Here is an 18,516-nt window from a genome sequence, read left to right on the forward strand (position 1 = left end):
ATCTATCTGCTGGGGGTAGTAGTCCTAATTAATACGCAGCTAAGCGTTGCAGCAGGCTTGCGCAAAATTGTTTCCTGGATCTGCTGTCTCTGTTACATGATCGCCGTCATCCCGCCAGAGGGAAAGAGTATATATAATATTATACGCTGCCTACAGTATCTGCTGTATCAGCTCAGCATTTTAAAAAAATAGAAGCAAAATACTTAAGGCCTACTACTGGCCTTTGGCCACTTGACTGCTTCTGCGCTGTGAATTCCACTAGCTCAGTCATACGCACCTACGTCTCACTACAGGCGTGCGCAAAATTGTTTCCTGGCTCTGCTGTGCGTTCCGTAAGGGAAGTCAGCCTCCAACCACAGGCCAATAAGCGGCACATTTAATTACAGCGTTCTGTTTCTGCACTACTGGTAATACAGCATGCTGAGGGGTAGGGGTAGGCCTAGAGGACGTGGACGCGGGCGAGGACGCGGAGGCCCAAGTCAGGGTGTGGGCACAGGCCGAGCTCCTGATCCAGGTGTATTGCAGCCGACTGCTGCGGGATTAGGAGAGAGGCACGTTTCTGGCGTCCCCACATTCATCTCACAATTAATGGGTCCACGCAGTAGACCTTTATTAGAAAACGAGCAGTGTGAGCAGGTCCTGTCGTGGATGGCAGAAAGTGCATCCAGCAATCTATCGACCACCCAGAATTCTGCGCCGTCCACTGCTGCAACTCTGAATCCTCTGGCTGCTGCTCCTCCTTCCTCCCAGCCTCCTCACTCCATTACAATGACACATTCTGAGGAGCAGGCAGACTCCCAGGAACTGTTCCCCGGGCCCCTGCCCAGAATGGCCAGCAATGGTTCCTCTCCCACCAGAGGAGTTTGTCGTGACCGATGCCCAACCTTTGGAAAGTTCCCGGGGTCCGGGGGATGAGGCTGGGGACTTCCGGCAACTGTCTCAAGACCTTTCAGTGGGTGAGGAGGACGATGAAGATGAGACACAGTTGTCTATCACTCAGGTAGTAGTAATTGGAGTAAGTACGAGGGAGGAGCGCACAGAGGATTCGGAGGAAGAGCAGCAGGACGATGAGGTGACTGACCCCACCTGGTTTGCTACGCCTACTGAGGACAGGTCTTCAGAGGGGGAGGCAAGTGCAGCAGCAGGGCAGGTTGGAAGAGGCAGTGCGGTAGCCAGGGGTAGAGGCAGGGCCAGACCGAATAATCCACCAACTGTTTCCCAAAGCGCCCCCATCGCGCCATGCCACCCTGCAGAGGCCGAGGTGCTCAAAGGTCTGGCAGTTTTTCACTGAGAGTGCAGACGACCGACAACAGTGGTGTGCAACCTTTGTCGCGCCAAGATCAGCCGGGGAGCCACCACCACCAGCCTCACCACCACCAGCATGCGCAGACATATGATGGCCAAGCACCCCACAAGGTGGGACGAAGGCCGTTCACCGCCTCCGGTTTGCACCGCTGCCTCTCCCCCTGTGCCCCAACCTGCCACTGAGATCCAACCCCCCTCTCAGGACACAGGCACTACCGTCTCCTGGCCTGCACCCACACCATCACCTCCGCTGTGCTCGGCCCCATCCACCAATGTCTCTCAGCGCACCGTCCAGCCGTCGCTAGCGCAAGTGTTGGAGCGCAAGTACGCCGCCACGCACCCGCACGCTCAAGCGTTAAACGTGCACATAGCCAAATTTATCAGCCTGGAGATGCTGCCGTATAGGGTTGTGGAAACGGAGGCTTTCAAAGGTATGATGGCGGCGGTGGCCCCGCGCTACTCAGTTCCCAGTCGCCACTACTTCTCCCGATGTGCCGTCACAGCCCTGCACGACCACGTCTCCCGCAACATTGTACGCGCCCTCACCAATGCGGTTACTGGGAAGGTCCACTTAACAATGGACACGTGGACAAGCACAGGGGGGCAGGGCCACTATATCTCCCTGACGGGTGAATTTAGTGGAGGCTGGGACAGAGTCAGAGCCTGGGACCGCTCACATCCTACCCACCCCCAGAATTGCGGGCCCCAGCTCGGTGGTGGTATCTGCAGCGGTGTATGCTTCCTCCACTAAACCACCCTCCTCCTCCTCCTCCTACGCAACCTCTGCCTCGCAATCAAGATGTGTCAGCAGCAGCATGTCGCCAGCAGTCGGTGTCGCGCGGCGTGGCAGCACAGCGGTGGGCAAGCGTCAGCAGGCCGTGCTGAAACTACTCAGCTTAGGAGAGAAGAGGCACACGAACTGCTGCAGGGTCTGACAGAGCAGACCGACCGCTGGCTTGCGCCGCTGAGCCTCCAACCGGGCATGGTCGTGTGTGACAACGGCTGTAACCTGGTGGCGGCTCTGCAGCTCGGCAGCCTCACGCACGTGCCATGCCTGGCCCACGTCTTTAATTTGGTGGTTCAGCGCTTTCTGAAAAGCTACCCACACTTGTCAGACCTGCTCGGAAAGGTGCGCCGGCTCTGCGCACATTTCTGCAAGTCCCACACGGACGCTGCCACCCTGCGCACCCTGCAACATCGCTTTCATCTGCCAGTGCACCGACTGCCGTGCGACGTACCCACACGGTGGAACTCTACGCTCCACATGTTGGCCAGGCTCTATGAGCAGCGTAGAGCTATAGTGAAATACCAACTCCAACATGGGCGGCGCAGTGGGAGTCAGCCTCCTCAATTCTTTACAGAAGAGTGGGCCTGGTTGGCAGACATCTGCCAGGTCCTTGGAAACTTTGAGGAGTCTACCCAGATAGTGAGCGGCGATGCTGCAATCATTAGCGTCACCATTCCTCTGCTATGCCTCTTGAGAAGTTCCCTGCAAAGCATAAAGGCAGACGCTTTGCGCTTGGAAACAGAGGCGGGGGAAGACAGTATGTCGCTGGATAGTCAGACCACCCTCCTGTCTATATCTCAGCGCGTTCAGGAGGAGGAGGAGGAGCATGAGGAGGAGGGGGAAGAGACAGCTTGGCCCAATGCTGACGGTACCCATGCTGCTTGCCTGTCATCCTTTCAGCGTGTATGGCCTGAGGAGGAGGAGGAGGATGATCCTGAAAGTGATCTTCCTAGTGAGGACAGCCATGTGTTGCGTACAGGTACCCTGGCACACATGGCTGACTTCATGTTAGGATGCCTTTCTCGTGACCCTCGCGTTACACGCATTCTGGCCACTACGGATTACTGGGTGTACACATTGCTCGACCCACGGTATAAGGAGAACCTTTCCACTCTCATACCCGAAGAGGAAAGGGGTTCGAGAGTGATGCTATACCACAGGACCCTGGCTGACAAACTGATGGTAAAATTCCCATCCGACAGCGCTAGTAGCCGAAGGCGCAGTTCCGAGGGCCAGGTAGCAGGGGAGGCACAGAGATCAGGCAGCATGTACAGCACAGGCAGGGGAACACTCTCTAAGGCCTTTGACAGCCTTCTGGCTCCCCAGCAAGACTGTGTCACCGCTCCACAGTCAAGGCTGAGTCGGCGAGAGCACTGTAAAAGGATGGTGAGGGAGTACGTAGCCGATCGCACGACCGTCCTCCGTGACGCCTCTGCCCCCTACAACTACTGGGTGTCAAAGCTGGACACGTGGCCTGAACTCGCGCTGTATGCCCTGGAGCTGCTTGCTTGTCCTGCGGCTAGCGTCTTGTCAGAGAGGGTGTTTAGTACGGCTGGGGGAATCATCACAGATAAGCGTACCCGCCTGTCAACCGACAGTGCCGACAGGCTTACACTCATCAAGATGAACAAAGCCTGGATTTCCCCAGACTTTTCTTCTCCACCAGCGGACAGCAGCGATACCTAAACAATACGTAGGCTGCACCCGCGGATGGAAGCATTGTTCTCTATCATCATCAAAAACGTGGACCTTTTAGCTTCATCAATCTGTGTATAATATTCATCTTCCTCCTCCTGCTCCTCCTCCTGAAACCTGACGTAATCACGCCGAATGGGCAATTTTTCTTTAGGCCCACAAGGCTCAGTCATATAATTTTTCTAAACAATTTTTATACGTTTCAATGCTCATTAAAGCGTTGAAACTTGCACCTGAACCAATTTTTATTTTAACTGGGCTGCCTCCAGGCCTAGTTACAAATTAAGCCACATTAACCAAAGCGATTAGTGGGTTTCACCTGCCCTCTTGGTTGGGCATGGGCAATTTTTCTGACGTACATTAGTACTGTTGGTACACCAATTTTTTGGGGCCCTCGCCTACAGTGTAATCCAATTAATTTTTTGCCCACCTGCATTAAAGCTGACGTTACATCAGCTGTGCTGCGCACTGCAATGGGATATATTTATGTACCACCGGTGGGTTCCAGGGAGCCACCCATGCTGTGGGTCCACAGGGAGTTGTAACTGCATGTGTCTACTTCTAAAGAACCCCAGTCTGACTGGGGCATGCAGTGTGGGCCAAAGCCCACCTGCATTTAATCTGACGTTACCTCAGCTGTGATGGGCACTGCAATGGGATACATTTATGTACAGCCGGTGGGTTCCAGGGAGCCACCCATGCTGTGGGTGCACACGGAATTCCCACTGCGGAGTTGTACCTGCCTGTGACTATTTATAAAAAAACGCGGTCTGACTGAGGCATGCAGACCCCTTGACAGAATGAATAGTGTGTGGCACATAGGTTCCCCATTGCTATGCCCACGTGTGCAGCTCCTGATGGCGGTGGCACAGGATTATATTTCTCATTGCTTCTGTACAGCATTGTGGGCTATCGCCCCGCCCCTTTTAAAGAGGGTCACTGCCTAGCCGTGCCAACCCTCTGCAGTGTGTGCCTGCGGTTCCTCCTCATGGCAGACGCACTTATAAATATACATGAGGGTGGTGTGGCATGAGTGCAGCTGAAGGCTGCGCAGGGACACTTTGCTGTGCGCTGTGGACACTGCGTCGTGCGGCTGGGGGGGTTGGGCAGCATGTAACCCAGGAGAAGTGGCAGCGGAGTGTCATGCAGGCAGTGATTGTGCTTTGTTGGAGGTAGTGTGGTGCTTAGCTAAGGTATGCATTGCTAATGAGGGCTTTTCAGAAGTAAAAGTTGTTGGGAGGGGGGGGGCCCACTCTTGCCGCTATTGTGGCTTACTAGTGGGGCCTGGGAACTTGAGATGCAGCCCAACATGTAGCCCCTCGCCTGCCCTATCTGTTGCTGTGTCGTTCCCATCACTTTCTTGAATTGCCCAGATTTTCACAAATGGAAACCTTAGCGAGCATCGGCGATATACAAAAATGCTCGAGTCGCCCATTGACTTCAATGGGGTTCGTTACTCGAAACGAACCCTCGAGCATCGCGATAATTTCGTCCCGAGTAATGAGCACCCGAGCATTTTGGTGCTCGCTCATCTCTAGTTACTATGACTAATTTAATGCCTTTTTATGTTTTATTTTGCACTTATTCTTCTATACTTACCCTTTTGCTTTGTACTACCTATCATACATCTGCTATCCTTGCCCTATTGTTTTTGGTATCTACTGTCTATACACCCACCCTGGAGGTTGCAATGGTCATTTGGGGTTGGCTGCACCTGCTATACGGAGAACTCTTATTGAGGACCCAGTCTACACACCCTCGCACAGGATATAGTCCATACATCTTTTATTCTCATTCAGGTTGCTCCACCTTCCTTTCTCCATACTATCCACATTAGTAAATTAGACACCAATTTGGTGTCCGTATGACAGGATTTCCATTATATTTGGAGTATAGAATAACGTAGTTGACTGCACTAGTTAAAGGAAACAGATGGAAACCCTGTCAAATGGACACCAAAATGTCAGGGGTTATGTCACAGTTCTGTTTTCGGCACCTGTGACATACCCTCCCAGACAGAATCCCACAGAGTAGTGAAGAACACCATGGAAACATTTACTTAGACTAAACATAGTAACATAGTATGTAAGGCCGAAAAAGACATCCATCCAGTTCAGCCTATTAAGGCCAGAAGAAGGCAAAAAGACCCCAATTAGGTAGAAGCCAATTTTCCCCATTTTTAAGGGAAAAAAAAATTCTCCCTTACTCCAATCAGGCAATTGGAATAATCCTTGGATCATCGACCCTTCTGCAGTTATTAATGATTATAACATATAATATTGTATCACTCAAGAAAGGCATCCAGGCCCCTCATGAACTCTTTTATCGAATTTGCCATCACCACGTCCTCATGCAGAAAGTTCCATAGTCTCACTGCTCTTACTGTAAAGAACCCCCTTCTATGTCGGTGTAGAAACCTTCTTTTCGCCAGACATAGAGGGCGCCTCCTTGTTACAGTCACAGTCCTGGGTATAAATAAATGATGGGACAGATCTCAGTATTGTCCCCTGATATATTTACACATAGTTATTAGGTTGCCCCTCAGCCGTCTTTTTTCCGAACTAAATAATCCCAAATTTACTAATGACTCTGGGTATTGTAGTCTGTCCATTTTGTTTATTACTTTAGCTGCCCGCGTTAGTACCCGCTCAAGCTCTAATGTCCTTCTTGAGTACCGGTGCCCCAAACTGTCCACAATATTCCATGTGTGGTCTGAGCAGTGACTTATAAAGAGGAAGAACAATGTCCTCATCATGTGCCCCTAGACCTCTTTTTTGATACACCCCATGATCCTATTTGCCTTGGCAGCAGCTGCCTGACACTGGTTGCTCCAGTTAAGCTTACAGTTAACTAAAATCCCCAAGTCCTTTTCGATGTCAGTGTTTCCCAGTGGTTTCTCACTTAGTGTGTAATGGTGATATGTATTCCTCGTGCCCATGTGCATAACCTTACATTTATCAGTGTTAAACCTCATTTGCCACTTTTCTGCCCCCAACTTATCCAGATCCTAAAGTGTGGAAAAATGTGTCAAATGTATCATGGTGGCTCATACTGGACAATAAGTTTGGTGCATCTTTAGACTCTCTTGTCAGACTTTATACAACCTACTAGCTGCATAGTTTTACCAAAATTTTGGTACAGTTTTGGCACACAGTATCTCATTTAGACCATAGTCTAGTAAATCTTCTCCACTATTCCATGCAACTAGCGATTTGTTAAGTGGTAGAACTATATTCTCGCCATGTACACGTATGCCCCTTTTTGATACAGTCCATAATCGTATTTGCCTTGACATTCGGCCCTATAGAATTTGGTATTTGTCAAAACATGGCATGTAATTAATATAACCAAACAGAAGATGTGTCTAACTACAGGTACATAAGTTTTTCTACCAGGTTGGATAGGGTTGTCCATTTTCAAAGTGAAGGGTTTAGACCATCTTCACACATTCAGGCGTCTGTCTAGATTCACCTGCAGATTTTTGCACCAAATGCAGACTGAATCTTCTTCGGTTCCACCAGTAATGTCACGTCTGGGATTTTTATATGTTATTCACATTCTCTGGAACAAAAAAAACTGCCCCTTGTTTATTATAGCAGTGAATTCGGCTCTGAAAAGCCACAAATTAGCTCCATTGAACTTCAGTGGAGATAATCCGCATGTGAATTCACGTGTAGCTGTTACAAATCTGTCGCAAAAATTCACTGTGATTTCCTCCTGCAAGTTCTGACCGTGTAAATACGGCATAAGATGGAGCAGCAACTGGAAAATGTTTCCAAGAAGTTAAAATCCAGACATTACATGTTCTCTCAATGACCTGGAAGATCTAGCACATTTCGTTGTGTCATTTCAAGTGAGAAAATCCTTCATCACATTCATGCCTTGCTATTCCTCGGAGGTCTCACAATGCTGTATGGTGTGATCAGTCAAATCCTATGTGTAAGGCGATGCTGAAATAAAAATAAAACCGGGTTCCAATCATTTTTTTTTTTTTTACAATTGGCACTTGTATTAAAAAATAGCGCTGCATAAAAGAAATCTCATCAGTAGGCGTAGATCTAAAAGCTAACCTGCAATGAAAACTCTTCCCAAAGAGACTGAAGTGCAGACAAATATTTTTACCGCATGTCTGGAGGATTTTATTACTAATTCCATCATCACGGAGAGTAGTTTGTACAGCATACATTATATATATTGTGCCTTGGGTACAGGGAAGGTCTATATAATAACCTGTTATTGGGCATTGATGTAAATATAGGCAACCTCCCTTTATGGCTCAGCCATTGTTATTTCCAACACGTTGTTTCCATAGTACACTTGCAGGTTTCTTGTTATAGGCTTTTGCTTATACACAGCAGCCAATCAGAACACAGAGCAGCAATGTAAATCATGGTGGTAGGACATAGAATCCATCAACAAGTGAATTACTCATGACCTCTAATTAGACAATGTATCTAAATTAGTGGATATGGGGATCACTCTATGCTGATAACACCCGGTTATACACCCCTTCCCGTGACATCACAGCACCATTCCTCCAGAACGCCACCCACTGTCTGTCCGCGGTCTCTAACACTATGTCCTCTCTTTACCTAAAACTGAACGTCTGAAAAACTGACCTCGTGTTTCCGCCCTCTACTAACAGACCTCATCCTGACCTCTCCATCTCAGTGTGTGGCACCATTATAACTCCCAGACAGCATATCCGCTGCCTTGGTGTTATATTCGACTCTGATCTCTCCCTTACCCCTTACATCCAATTTCTTGCCCGAACATGTCAGCTGCACCTCAAGAACATTGCAAGAATCGACCCTTTTCTCACCGTGGACACGCTGAAAACGCTCAATGTTGCCCTCATCCACTCTCTGCTCGATTATTGCAACTCGCTGCTGATCGGCCTCCCCCCCTCCCCCGCCAGACTCACCCCTCTCCAATCCATCCAGCAGGAGCCGGCAGGCGGTTCTCTGCAGGTCAGCCTATCTGACAGATAGGCTGACTGCGGAGAATCGGGGGAATTAGCAGCATGCTGCGAATTGCCAGCCGCGAGCGGAGAATCACTATAGCAACGCTATGGAAAGCTTCAGCCGGCGTGATTTGCCGGTGATTTACCGCCAGCGAAATCACGCCCGTGGACAGGGGGCCTTATTCTATGTATGGGAGGGAGATTGATCGATTCTTGACGAGTCTGAGGGGGTGCAGCCAGTCCACAAAATGTCACACCTTCCAAGGGGGACATGCAAGTACATGAGATAAATGTAGCAAAAAAATATAGTTATAGGTGCAATCCCATTTAACACAAAGAGGCGCAAGACATGTTGATGAGCTTGACTCCTCTGTTTTTATTAAAAATTAATCCAGCATATAATAATAGATGTGTTTCGGAGCCGTTTCACACCTTCCTCAGTATTTTAGCTGGGGATACACAGCCAGCAGTGGTGTGTTCTCTTTGCCTTGCTCTGGATCAACATTGAGGGGTAATAGGCTGAACTCGATGGGGCAAATAATTCTTTATTCCGCCTTAAATAGTATGTAGCTATGTCACCGGCAAAGTAGAAAAAGGTTTTTTTTGAAAGTGGAGAGGAAAAATGTGAAGGTTGGTGGAGGGGGTTGCAGGCTGCAGCCGAAAGGAGTTAAATGGACTTTGCATCGAGCAGTGTTGTTATTGATGGCTGTCTCTGTCAGTCCCATGAAGTTGGAATGAAGCATCAATGCACTTGGCTTGACTACCACTCTATTCAAACTGCCCCTTGCCGTATTCGTACAGCTATCCAGTGAACAGGTAAAGACTCGCTGCAAAACTCAGCATGCAGTTACATCTGAGTCCGATATGCAAATTATTAAAGGGATTGTCCCGCGCCGAAACGGGTTTTTTTTTTTCTCAATAGCCCCCCCATTCGGCGCGAGACAAACCCGATGCAGGGGTTAAAAAAGAAAACCGGATGGTGCTTACCTGAATCCCCGCGCTCCGGTGACTTCTTACTTACCTGGTGAAGATGGCCGCCGGGATCTTCACCCTCGGTGGACCGCAGGGCTTCTGTGCGGTCCATTGCCGATTCCAGCCTCCTGATTGGCTGGAATCGGCACGGGGCGGAGCTACGAGGAGCCACTCTCCGGCACGAGCGGCCCCATTCAGAAAAGAAGAAGACCGGACTGCGCAAGCGCGTCTAATCCGGCGATTAGACGCTGAAAATTAGACGGCACCATGGAGACGAGGACGCTAGCAACGGAACAGGTAAGTGAATAACTTCTGTATGGCTCATAATTAATGCACAATGTACATTACAAAGTGCATTAATATGGCAATACAGAAGTGTATAACCCCACTTGCTTTCGCGGGACAACCCCTTTAAGACTTGCAGTGTCTTGCCAACTGAGGCCTATTGAAAGTGGTTTCACCCTTGGCCTATAAAAAGGCTGTCAGAGGCTACTTTCACTTATGTAGATTGTTGACCACTAGACGGGCTTTATGAAGCAATTAAAAAGATTTTGCCCAGTTAACAGAGTGTGAGACGGGGCGCATTATTGGAATGTGAGAAGCTGAATGGTCGAATTGACCACCAACTGGGCTGTTCTAACCAGACTGTTAGAAGGCTTTGGGACCAGTCGATTTGTGGGGGTAGACACAAAGGGAGATTAGGCTCAGGATCCCCTTTGCAGACCACCAGTAGAGATGGTAGTCTGATCATCTAACTAGCATGAGCAGCTCCAACTGTTTTGTTGTCTGCCATCCAGAGGCTGGTAACATTGTTACAGGCTCCTTTGTATATTGGTACCATTTCCAGTCATTTGGCTGAAGGACATTTGGTCTCACGGCACGGCACCCATTACATGTGCCGCCTTTGGCACCTACCCACTGTTTCCTCCGTTTGCAGTGGTGTTATGAACGATGAAATTATACTGCTAATGAGTGGAACAGGGTTGTCTTCAGTGACGATTGCAAGTTTAATTTAAGCACTGTTGACAGGCGTTTTCGTGTCTGGAGACCTAGGGGTGAGTGCCTCAATCTTGTCTTTCTTGTTGAGCAGCTCGCTGCCTCCACTGTTGGTGTGTGGTCTGGTGGGTGCATCGCATACGACAGTAGGTCACCCCTAATAGTGGTACGAGGGACAAAAACAGCTCAGCGATATGTTCAGGACACCCTGCAGCCAAATGTATTCTTCTCATGGTCAGACTTCCAAGAGGCATTTTCCATCAGGATAATGCTCGGCTCAACACACAAGGAATGTCTCCATAATATTGCCACACTTCCACTGCCTGCACAGACACGAGATTTATCACTAATAAAGCATGTATGGGACCATCTGGGATGCCAAATTCAACAGCCTACGAGTTTGTATGATCTAGAAGCTCAGTTACAGCAAATATAGAGCGATATGCCGCAGCATACCATATGGAAGCTGTATGCCTCCATGCCTGGCCGTATCACATCTTACATACAAGCTAGAGGCGGTACAACAGGGTGCTAGAACCTCCATGCCTGGCCGTATCATATCTTACATCCAAGCTAGAGGCAGTACAACAGGATACTAGAGCCTCCATGCCCGGCTGTATCATATCTTACAATCAAGCTAGAGGTGGTACAACAGGGACTAAAGCCACCATGCCTGGTCGTATCACATCTTGCATCCAAGCTAGAGGTGGTACCACAGGGTACTAGAGCCTCTTTGCGCGCCCATATCACATCTCACATTTGAGCTAGAGGGGTCCCAACAGGGTACTAGAGCCTCCATGTCTGCCCGTATCACATCTCACATTTGAGCTAGAGGGGTCCCAACAGGGTACTAGAGCCTCCATGTCTGCCCGTATCACATCTCACATTTGAGCTAGAGGGGTCCAACAGGGTACTAGAGCCTCCCTTCAAATCTGCAATTTTCCGCATTTAATTATCCTTTTACTGTGATATTGTAATTACTTACTTATATCAACGTTACAATCACACAGAACGATTTATTAATTCCAAAAACTCCTTCTAGGTGCCTAATTTTTTTATTTTACAATAAGTGTATAAATAACAATTGGTGTACTACTTACTGTAAGACCACTGCCCACCACTACGAAATATCACTGCAGCTTGGCAGAGAGGTCTAGAGCCATGGATGATTGAATGTGAGTCAGTTTATTTTATTATTTTATAACATTCTCTGCAGTAAAAATAAAATAAAAATAACAGACAACTCCTTAAGGTCTTTACTCACAGGTCTTAAATGATTTTACATCCCCTTTTTTACAGCTAAATGGAGAAGAGAAAGTGTCATGTGTAGTGTGTGCTGTTCTACGTAGTTTATTGTTCTCAGTAATCGGCCATTTATACCGGAGGATTGCTCAAAATTAGCTATGATTCTTGCTCTTTTTGAGCAGTCGTCCTGCGTAAATGTATGCAGAGACTGAACAACTGCTGTATAGTCATTTAGTCGTTCAGTTTCTGCATGCTGAAAACTGAACGTTGTGCCATTCAGTGTAAACAGCATTCGTTCAGTTCTGAACAACTGCCTGCTTACAGGGAATGGCGGCAGGTGGGGGGAGAACGCTCCCCAGCCGGCTCCGCTTCCATGCCAGCAGCGCTGTGAGTGATCCAGTGATACTCGCTCCGGTGTAACGGCACAGGAGCGAGCTTCACTGGGACATGTTCTTGGGCTTCGTTTACCTGACACTCATCCCATGTAAACAGGGTTTTAGGATGTATTTAGGCCCCCTGTACACGGGCGTGATTTCACCGATGGTAAATTGCCGGCGAATTACGCCGTCTGAAGCTTTCCATAGCGTTACTATGGAAAGCGCCGGCCCCGTGTCCACGAGCGGAGAATCATTGCGATTCTCCGCTTGCGGCTGGCCATCCGCAGCATGCTGCGAATTGCCGCGATTCTCCGCTGTCAGCCTATCTGTCAGATAGGCTGACCGCAGAAATTCATCTCCCGGCTCCTGGGCGGCAGCTCCCGCAGCGAATCTCCGCCGTGGGACTTCGCAACGCCTGTGGACAGGGGGCCGTAACAGGTAATCTCGAGCATGACTTGCCTTAGACAGCACACTGACACCCGGCTGGTGAGCCATGTGATGTACCGCACATTGCAAGTCATATTCTTGCACGTGAATCTCAAGAAAATAGGACCTTCTTCAGTTTTTCCATCTCACACTGTCGGTCTGAGAAGAAAATTGCCTGTGTAAATTAGCCCATTGGTAACTCCTTACTGAGAGTAGTAACCTTGTTCTACTAGCTATCACGGTACCAACCTTCTTTCTGTTCTCTATAATGTGGCTCCTTTGTAGAAGTGGGACATGATGTCTCCATTTCTTGGCATGTTTGATTATTGCAAGGTGAACTTTAGCATTTTAGCTTACTGTGAGCACTGTGCAATTTATTTGTCTTCTGCTTATAACGGTACATTGTGAAAAGATCTGGGACACAACACACTAAATTTAGAAAGCCATCATTTACAAACAGAGGGTCAATAAAAGCAAAACTCTGAATTAAAATAGTGTAAAGAAGAGCAAGCGCCATCCTTTATACACGTATTGAGCTGTCACGGGAATGAGTTTGTAATAAAACCAAGATTTGGCGTAGCTTTTTGAAATTTTGTTTTGGACCTTTCAGTGTGAATATATAATAGAGGTGATGCCTCTCTAAAGGCACTGCCTCTATAGCCTACTCAGCGCAGCCGATGAGGCCATCATGTTCTCATGTGGGTAGTTGGAGAAACCTCAAGATTGCACCATTGATGGACCACAGATTAGAAAAAGTTTTGGACATGCCAGGAGACTCGGTGGATATTATTATTTTTAAACGGGTCACCTATATGTATGGCATTTTTTCATGCGTTTAAGATACTCACTATTTTATAATTTTGGCTACAAAATCTGGAATTGTTTATCTTCATTCAAATCCGTAAGAAGATTTTTGGAATTAAGTTGCATTGTTCCTAAGCAAAATGAATTTATTTTCCTTCAGTTCCATTATTTATTTTTATTTTCCTATCAGACTGGGTAAATGGACTATTTGCGTACCAATGGATTTAGCATGTTGCAGCCATAGAAACAGTACCCACGGCTACCTCCACATTATTGTTCTGCACAGCTGCCTTCTGAAGTGCTTTCTGCTGTGACACTATTGTCTCATCTGAAAATGGACCGTGTTCTTCTTCTTAAAGATAAGGTTCATTTTTATATAGATGCATTGCTGGGCCATATTGTCTTCGAGATTCAATCTAAACGTACTAACCTCAAACTTAAAGCATTGATAACACTTAAAGGGGTTGTCTCGCGAAAGCAAGTGGGGTTAAGCACTTCTGTATGGCCATATTAATGCACTTTGTAATATACATCGTGCATTAAATATGAGCCATACAGAAGTTATTCACTTACCTTCCCTGCGCTGGCGTCCCCGTCTCCATGGCTCGGTCTAACTTCAGCGTCTAATCGCCCGATTAGACGCGCTTACGCAGAAGGGTCTTCTGCCTTCGGCTCGGTCTGGCACGAGCAGCGTTCTGGCTCCGCCCCTTCTACGCGTCATCGCGTAGCTCCGCCCCATCACATATGCCGATTCCAGCTAATCAGGAGGCTGGAATCGGCACACGTGACGGGGGCGGAGCTACGCGATGCCGCGTAGAAGGGGGCGGGGCCAGAACTCCGCTGCTGCCAGACAGACCCGAAGGCAGAAGACCCTTCTGCGCAAGCGCGTCTAATCGGGCGATTAGACGCTGAAGTTAGACGGAGCCATGGAGACGGGGACGCCAGCGCAGGGGAGGTAAGTGAATAACTTCTGTATGGCTCATATTTAATGCACGATGTATATTACAAAGTGCATTAATATGGCCATACAGAAGTGCTTAACCCCACTTGCTTTCGCGAGATAACCCCTTTAATAATTCTTAGAACTGTGCCATTATTTCTGAATACTTATTAAAAAGTAGTTGAATATTTTGTAACCTAAAGAAAGTCTGTAGTGGCAGGGTACTTCATTTGTTAAAGGGGTTGTCCAATTGTAAGATATTGATGGCCTATCATCAGGGTAGTTCATTGGAAGTAGATCAGTAATTCTAAACCTCCGTTCCCCAGAAATGATAGAATGAACTGTCAGAAGTACTTAGAAAGTACTTTGCCTCCTGTTCGCCCTGTGCAGCTACATGGATGGCAGTTAGTCAGTGACCATCCTTGCTGTCATATGGACCAAGTCAAATCCACACAGGTGAAGGAAGGAGCATAAGAAAAATTGATGGTATATCCTAACAATATGCTATCACTTCTGGTAGGAAAACTATAGAGGTCCCTTGAGTTACAATGACTTCGGGATTACAGTATTTTCACTATACAACTGTCTTTCCTGGGCTATTGTAACTTTTCAATAACAATGTCTTAAACAGTCCAGATTTGTGGCGCGTGTGATTGGCTTGATGATCTACAGGTACATATAAATAAAAGATTTGTTATATATATAAGATTGCATAAACAAATGTTTTTTTCTGTCTTTTTAGGATCCATTGGAAACTCCAAAATGGAAGTGGATATTAAAGGGGATAAGAGGACTAGTATTTCTTCTATACCTCTTTCTAGCACAATAGAACGGAATTCTCCATTAAAAGTTGAACCTGAGAAACCACGCTGCTCTAGTACACCATGCTCCCCAATTCGTAGGACTGTGTCAGGTTATCAGATTCTTCACATGGATTCCAATTATTTAGTTGGGTTTACCACCGGAGAAGAGCTTCTGAAGCTGGCACACAAGTGTGCAGCAACAGAAGAGAGTTCTGCTGAGGCCATACCATCTTTGCGTGCCAAGCAGCATGATTCTGGACTTTCCCGCTCCTCTCGAATATATAAAGCTAAAGGGCGTCACTATCAGCCATATGAAATTCCTGCCATAAACGGAAGGAGACGAAGGCGAATGCCAAGCTCAGGGGATAAGTGCAATAAAGTTATTCCATATGAGTCTTACAAGGCTGTTCATGGTCCTTTACCACTCTGTCTTCTTAAAGGGAAGAGGATACATTCAAAGTCCTTGGACTACCTCAACCTAGATAAGATGAACATCAAGGAATCGGCAGACACAGAAGTGTTGCAGTACCAACTCCAGCATCTTACCCTGAGGGGCGATCGTGTCTTTGCAAGAAATAATACCTGAAGAGGAGAAATTCTGATTTTATCTTGCACCTTTCTTGTAGCACATTTGAAAACCACTTAAAGAACCATCTGTGCTACACAATGTAGTGGATATGTTGTAGAGCTAGCATCTGCAAATAGGTTGTCAACTCCTACGATGTGGCATCAAGCATCTTACTGAAGCCACTTGATTTACCAGCTTCTTGAGGTGCATAGTTTTTCAAGCCATTTCTTTCTTCAAGGAACGAGACTGAGTGTGGCATTAGGGTTAGTTAGCGGAATAATTAGGGGTTGATAATCGCGAGGAACTTTTGGACAGTTTTAATTGAATCAATGAAGAGAAGGATTTTGCTGATTTTACACTAAAATATGTTGTGGTTGATAACCTTTAGATTACTCAATGACTGAACTTAAGATACATGTGCGTGGATAAGTTATCATTTATATACTAAAACACCCTTGAGTACTCGTTTTGTTGTTTACTTGCTGAATGTTTTAAGATTAATATATACTGTAGTAGTTTTAATATATGGGTGATTATATAGACGGCACTCAAGCCCTTTCTTGCCATCCTTTCTTCAGAGAATGAAATCTGCCGCCTGTGGATTTCGACCCAGTGACCAGTTCAATGTTTTTCATGAATTTTTTTTTAACCTACTTTTCTTTTAAGTTTACTTTGTACTAGTAGTATTGAGCAATATCTATATACATATATATATATAATTTTAATTATAAACTTGACAGTGCTTGGGTATACTACTAAGATGTGAAGTGTGCCGGCTGCTCTGACGGAATTATCCGTACAGATGGATAGGGTTTATGTGAGATAAACAAGTGGTGTGTAATGTCATACGATGCACCATATTGTCTATGCCCACTCAGTGTGTTTGAGATTACCGCAATGCTGAACAGACCCGGAACATCTAGTCCTATAATGTGTCCTATATTGGAAAAAATCCTAATAAAAGTCTCTTCTTCAATAGCACTTGTAGCCTTTAACCACTTACCTGCTGTACAGAAACTTTTTCAGAGATGAAGGTATTGTAAAACCTTGTCCAGTTTGTAGATTTCTTGCCGGATCTTTTAATTCTAACAGTATGAGGTCTTCACCTATATGGGAATACAGTCCTTTGTCTGGAAGCGGTTCCCACTACCAAATCTTTGAGTTAACATACGTACTTGTTTTTGATGTGACTATAGATGGATGACTTCTTTTTGAAACCAAGGTTTATTTTCAATATCCGTACTAGATATTACAAAAGTGATGACAAAAAAAGTAATATTTGACTATAGATGTTACTATAAAGTCTGCCTAGGATAACAAACCAAACATGCATCGGTTTATAATAATGAAATTAAATGTCTGGTTATTATGTTCTTTTTGTTTTTAGACCCTTTCTGGATTATGTCTTTCTTAAAGGGGTTGTCTCATTTCTAGCTGTTTTGCAGCAGCAAGCACACAGCTCCGTTCGCTTTGCAGTGGCCAGGGTTGGTACTGCAGGCTGTGTATCATTCACTTCAATAGGACTCAGCCTGTGACCCCTGCAGGAAAATTAACTATGACCAGGGGCACTGGGACAGAGTGTGATTTATCAGGTGAGTAATTTTTTTTTTATTATTTTTTATTTTAATCTTTTAATGCCTTTTTTCCCCTAATTTTTTAAAATCCTTGAAAACCCCTTTAGGCCACCTTTACACTGGGATGGAAATTCCACAGCATTTACAGTACAACCCACGCAGAGGAGATTTTCTAAAATCTTCTTCACATGCTGCGGGAAATTTCCACAAATGCTGTGGAATTCAACCCTTGATATACAAGGGTTAAATTCCACAGCAGATCCACAATTAAGACTGTGGCTAAAACCACACTATTTAGGTGTGAATTTGGTCACTGTGGATTTGGTGCGGATTTGCTGCAGATTTTCCGCTGACGAAAGCCCGTGGCGAATACAACACGTGTGAAGGTGGCCTTAAAGTACATTTCCATTTTTGCACCTTTCTCGTTTGTTTTCAGATTTTTCTGACTTTTTCCTTAGCAACAGACTGTAAACTGTGGCTCTGGCATTGACTTGCAGATGATGAATTGGCAGCCTGCCTGCCATAGTAAATATGTTGTATTTTGCTAAGGAGAAACTGACATAATTATAGAAGCCTGAAGAAGAGCTCTATACTGCCAATTAAGATTATACTCGTGTTACTAATTTACAAACCATTTGTCCTTGTGGTATCTTCCCAGTTGTTGCCAATCTTGCTGCCATAGGTCCGTAGTAACAGTCCATTCAGTACAAATAAACGAGCTCTACATGAATTGATTTTTTTCCCCTTCACTCATTACGGAATGGATGGCCAATATAATGTTCTGGCATACATTAAGCACTTCCAGGTGGTCTCAGACATACATTTACTTACTATATTGGCCAGTTTTTCAGACCTGGATTTTAGTTCTCATCTGTACGTTCTGTCTTAAAAAGCTTGAAAGAATTACTTCAGTGGATTGCCATTGATTGTTCTCTGATAAACGTGTTTAACCCCTTCCAAGGTTAATTATGGTTGAGAATGCTTTGATTGCAATCATTTGCTACATGTGCATGGATTATCATACATAAAACTATACATCTGCATATTGGACATTACTTAGT

General features: G+C 46.2%; 1 protein-coding gene across 3 annotated transcripts in view; it reads left to right on the forward strand.

Moving 5' to 3' along the window:
• Window positions 1-18,185, forward strand: part of MACIR (macrophage immunometabolism regulator) — a 28,436-nt gene extending 10,251 nt beyond the window's left edge. For all 3 annotated transcript variants that reach the window (XM_066603035.1, XM_066603037.1, XM_066603036.1), the window contains exon 2: window positions 15,253-18,185. In XM_066603035.1, the coding sequence (XP_066459132.1) occupies window positions 15,273-15,899 (627 nt within the window). In that variant the 5' untranslated portion in view covers window positions 15,253-15,272 and the 3' untranslated portion in view covers window positions 15,900-18,185. The remainder of the gene's footprint in view (window positions 1-15,252) is intronic.
• Window positions 18,186-18,516: the final 331 nt, after the last annotated feature.

The sequence above is a fragment of the Eleutherodactylus coqui genome, chromosome 5 (assembly GCF_035609145.1).
Source record: "Eleutherodactylus coqui strain aEleCoq1 chromosome 5, aEleCoq1.hap1, whole genome shotgun sequence".
Classification (NCBI taxonomy): Eukaryota; Metazoa; Chordata; class Amphibia; order Anura; family Eleutherodactylidae; genus Eleutherodactylus; species Eleutherodactylus coqui.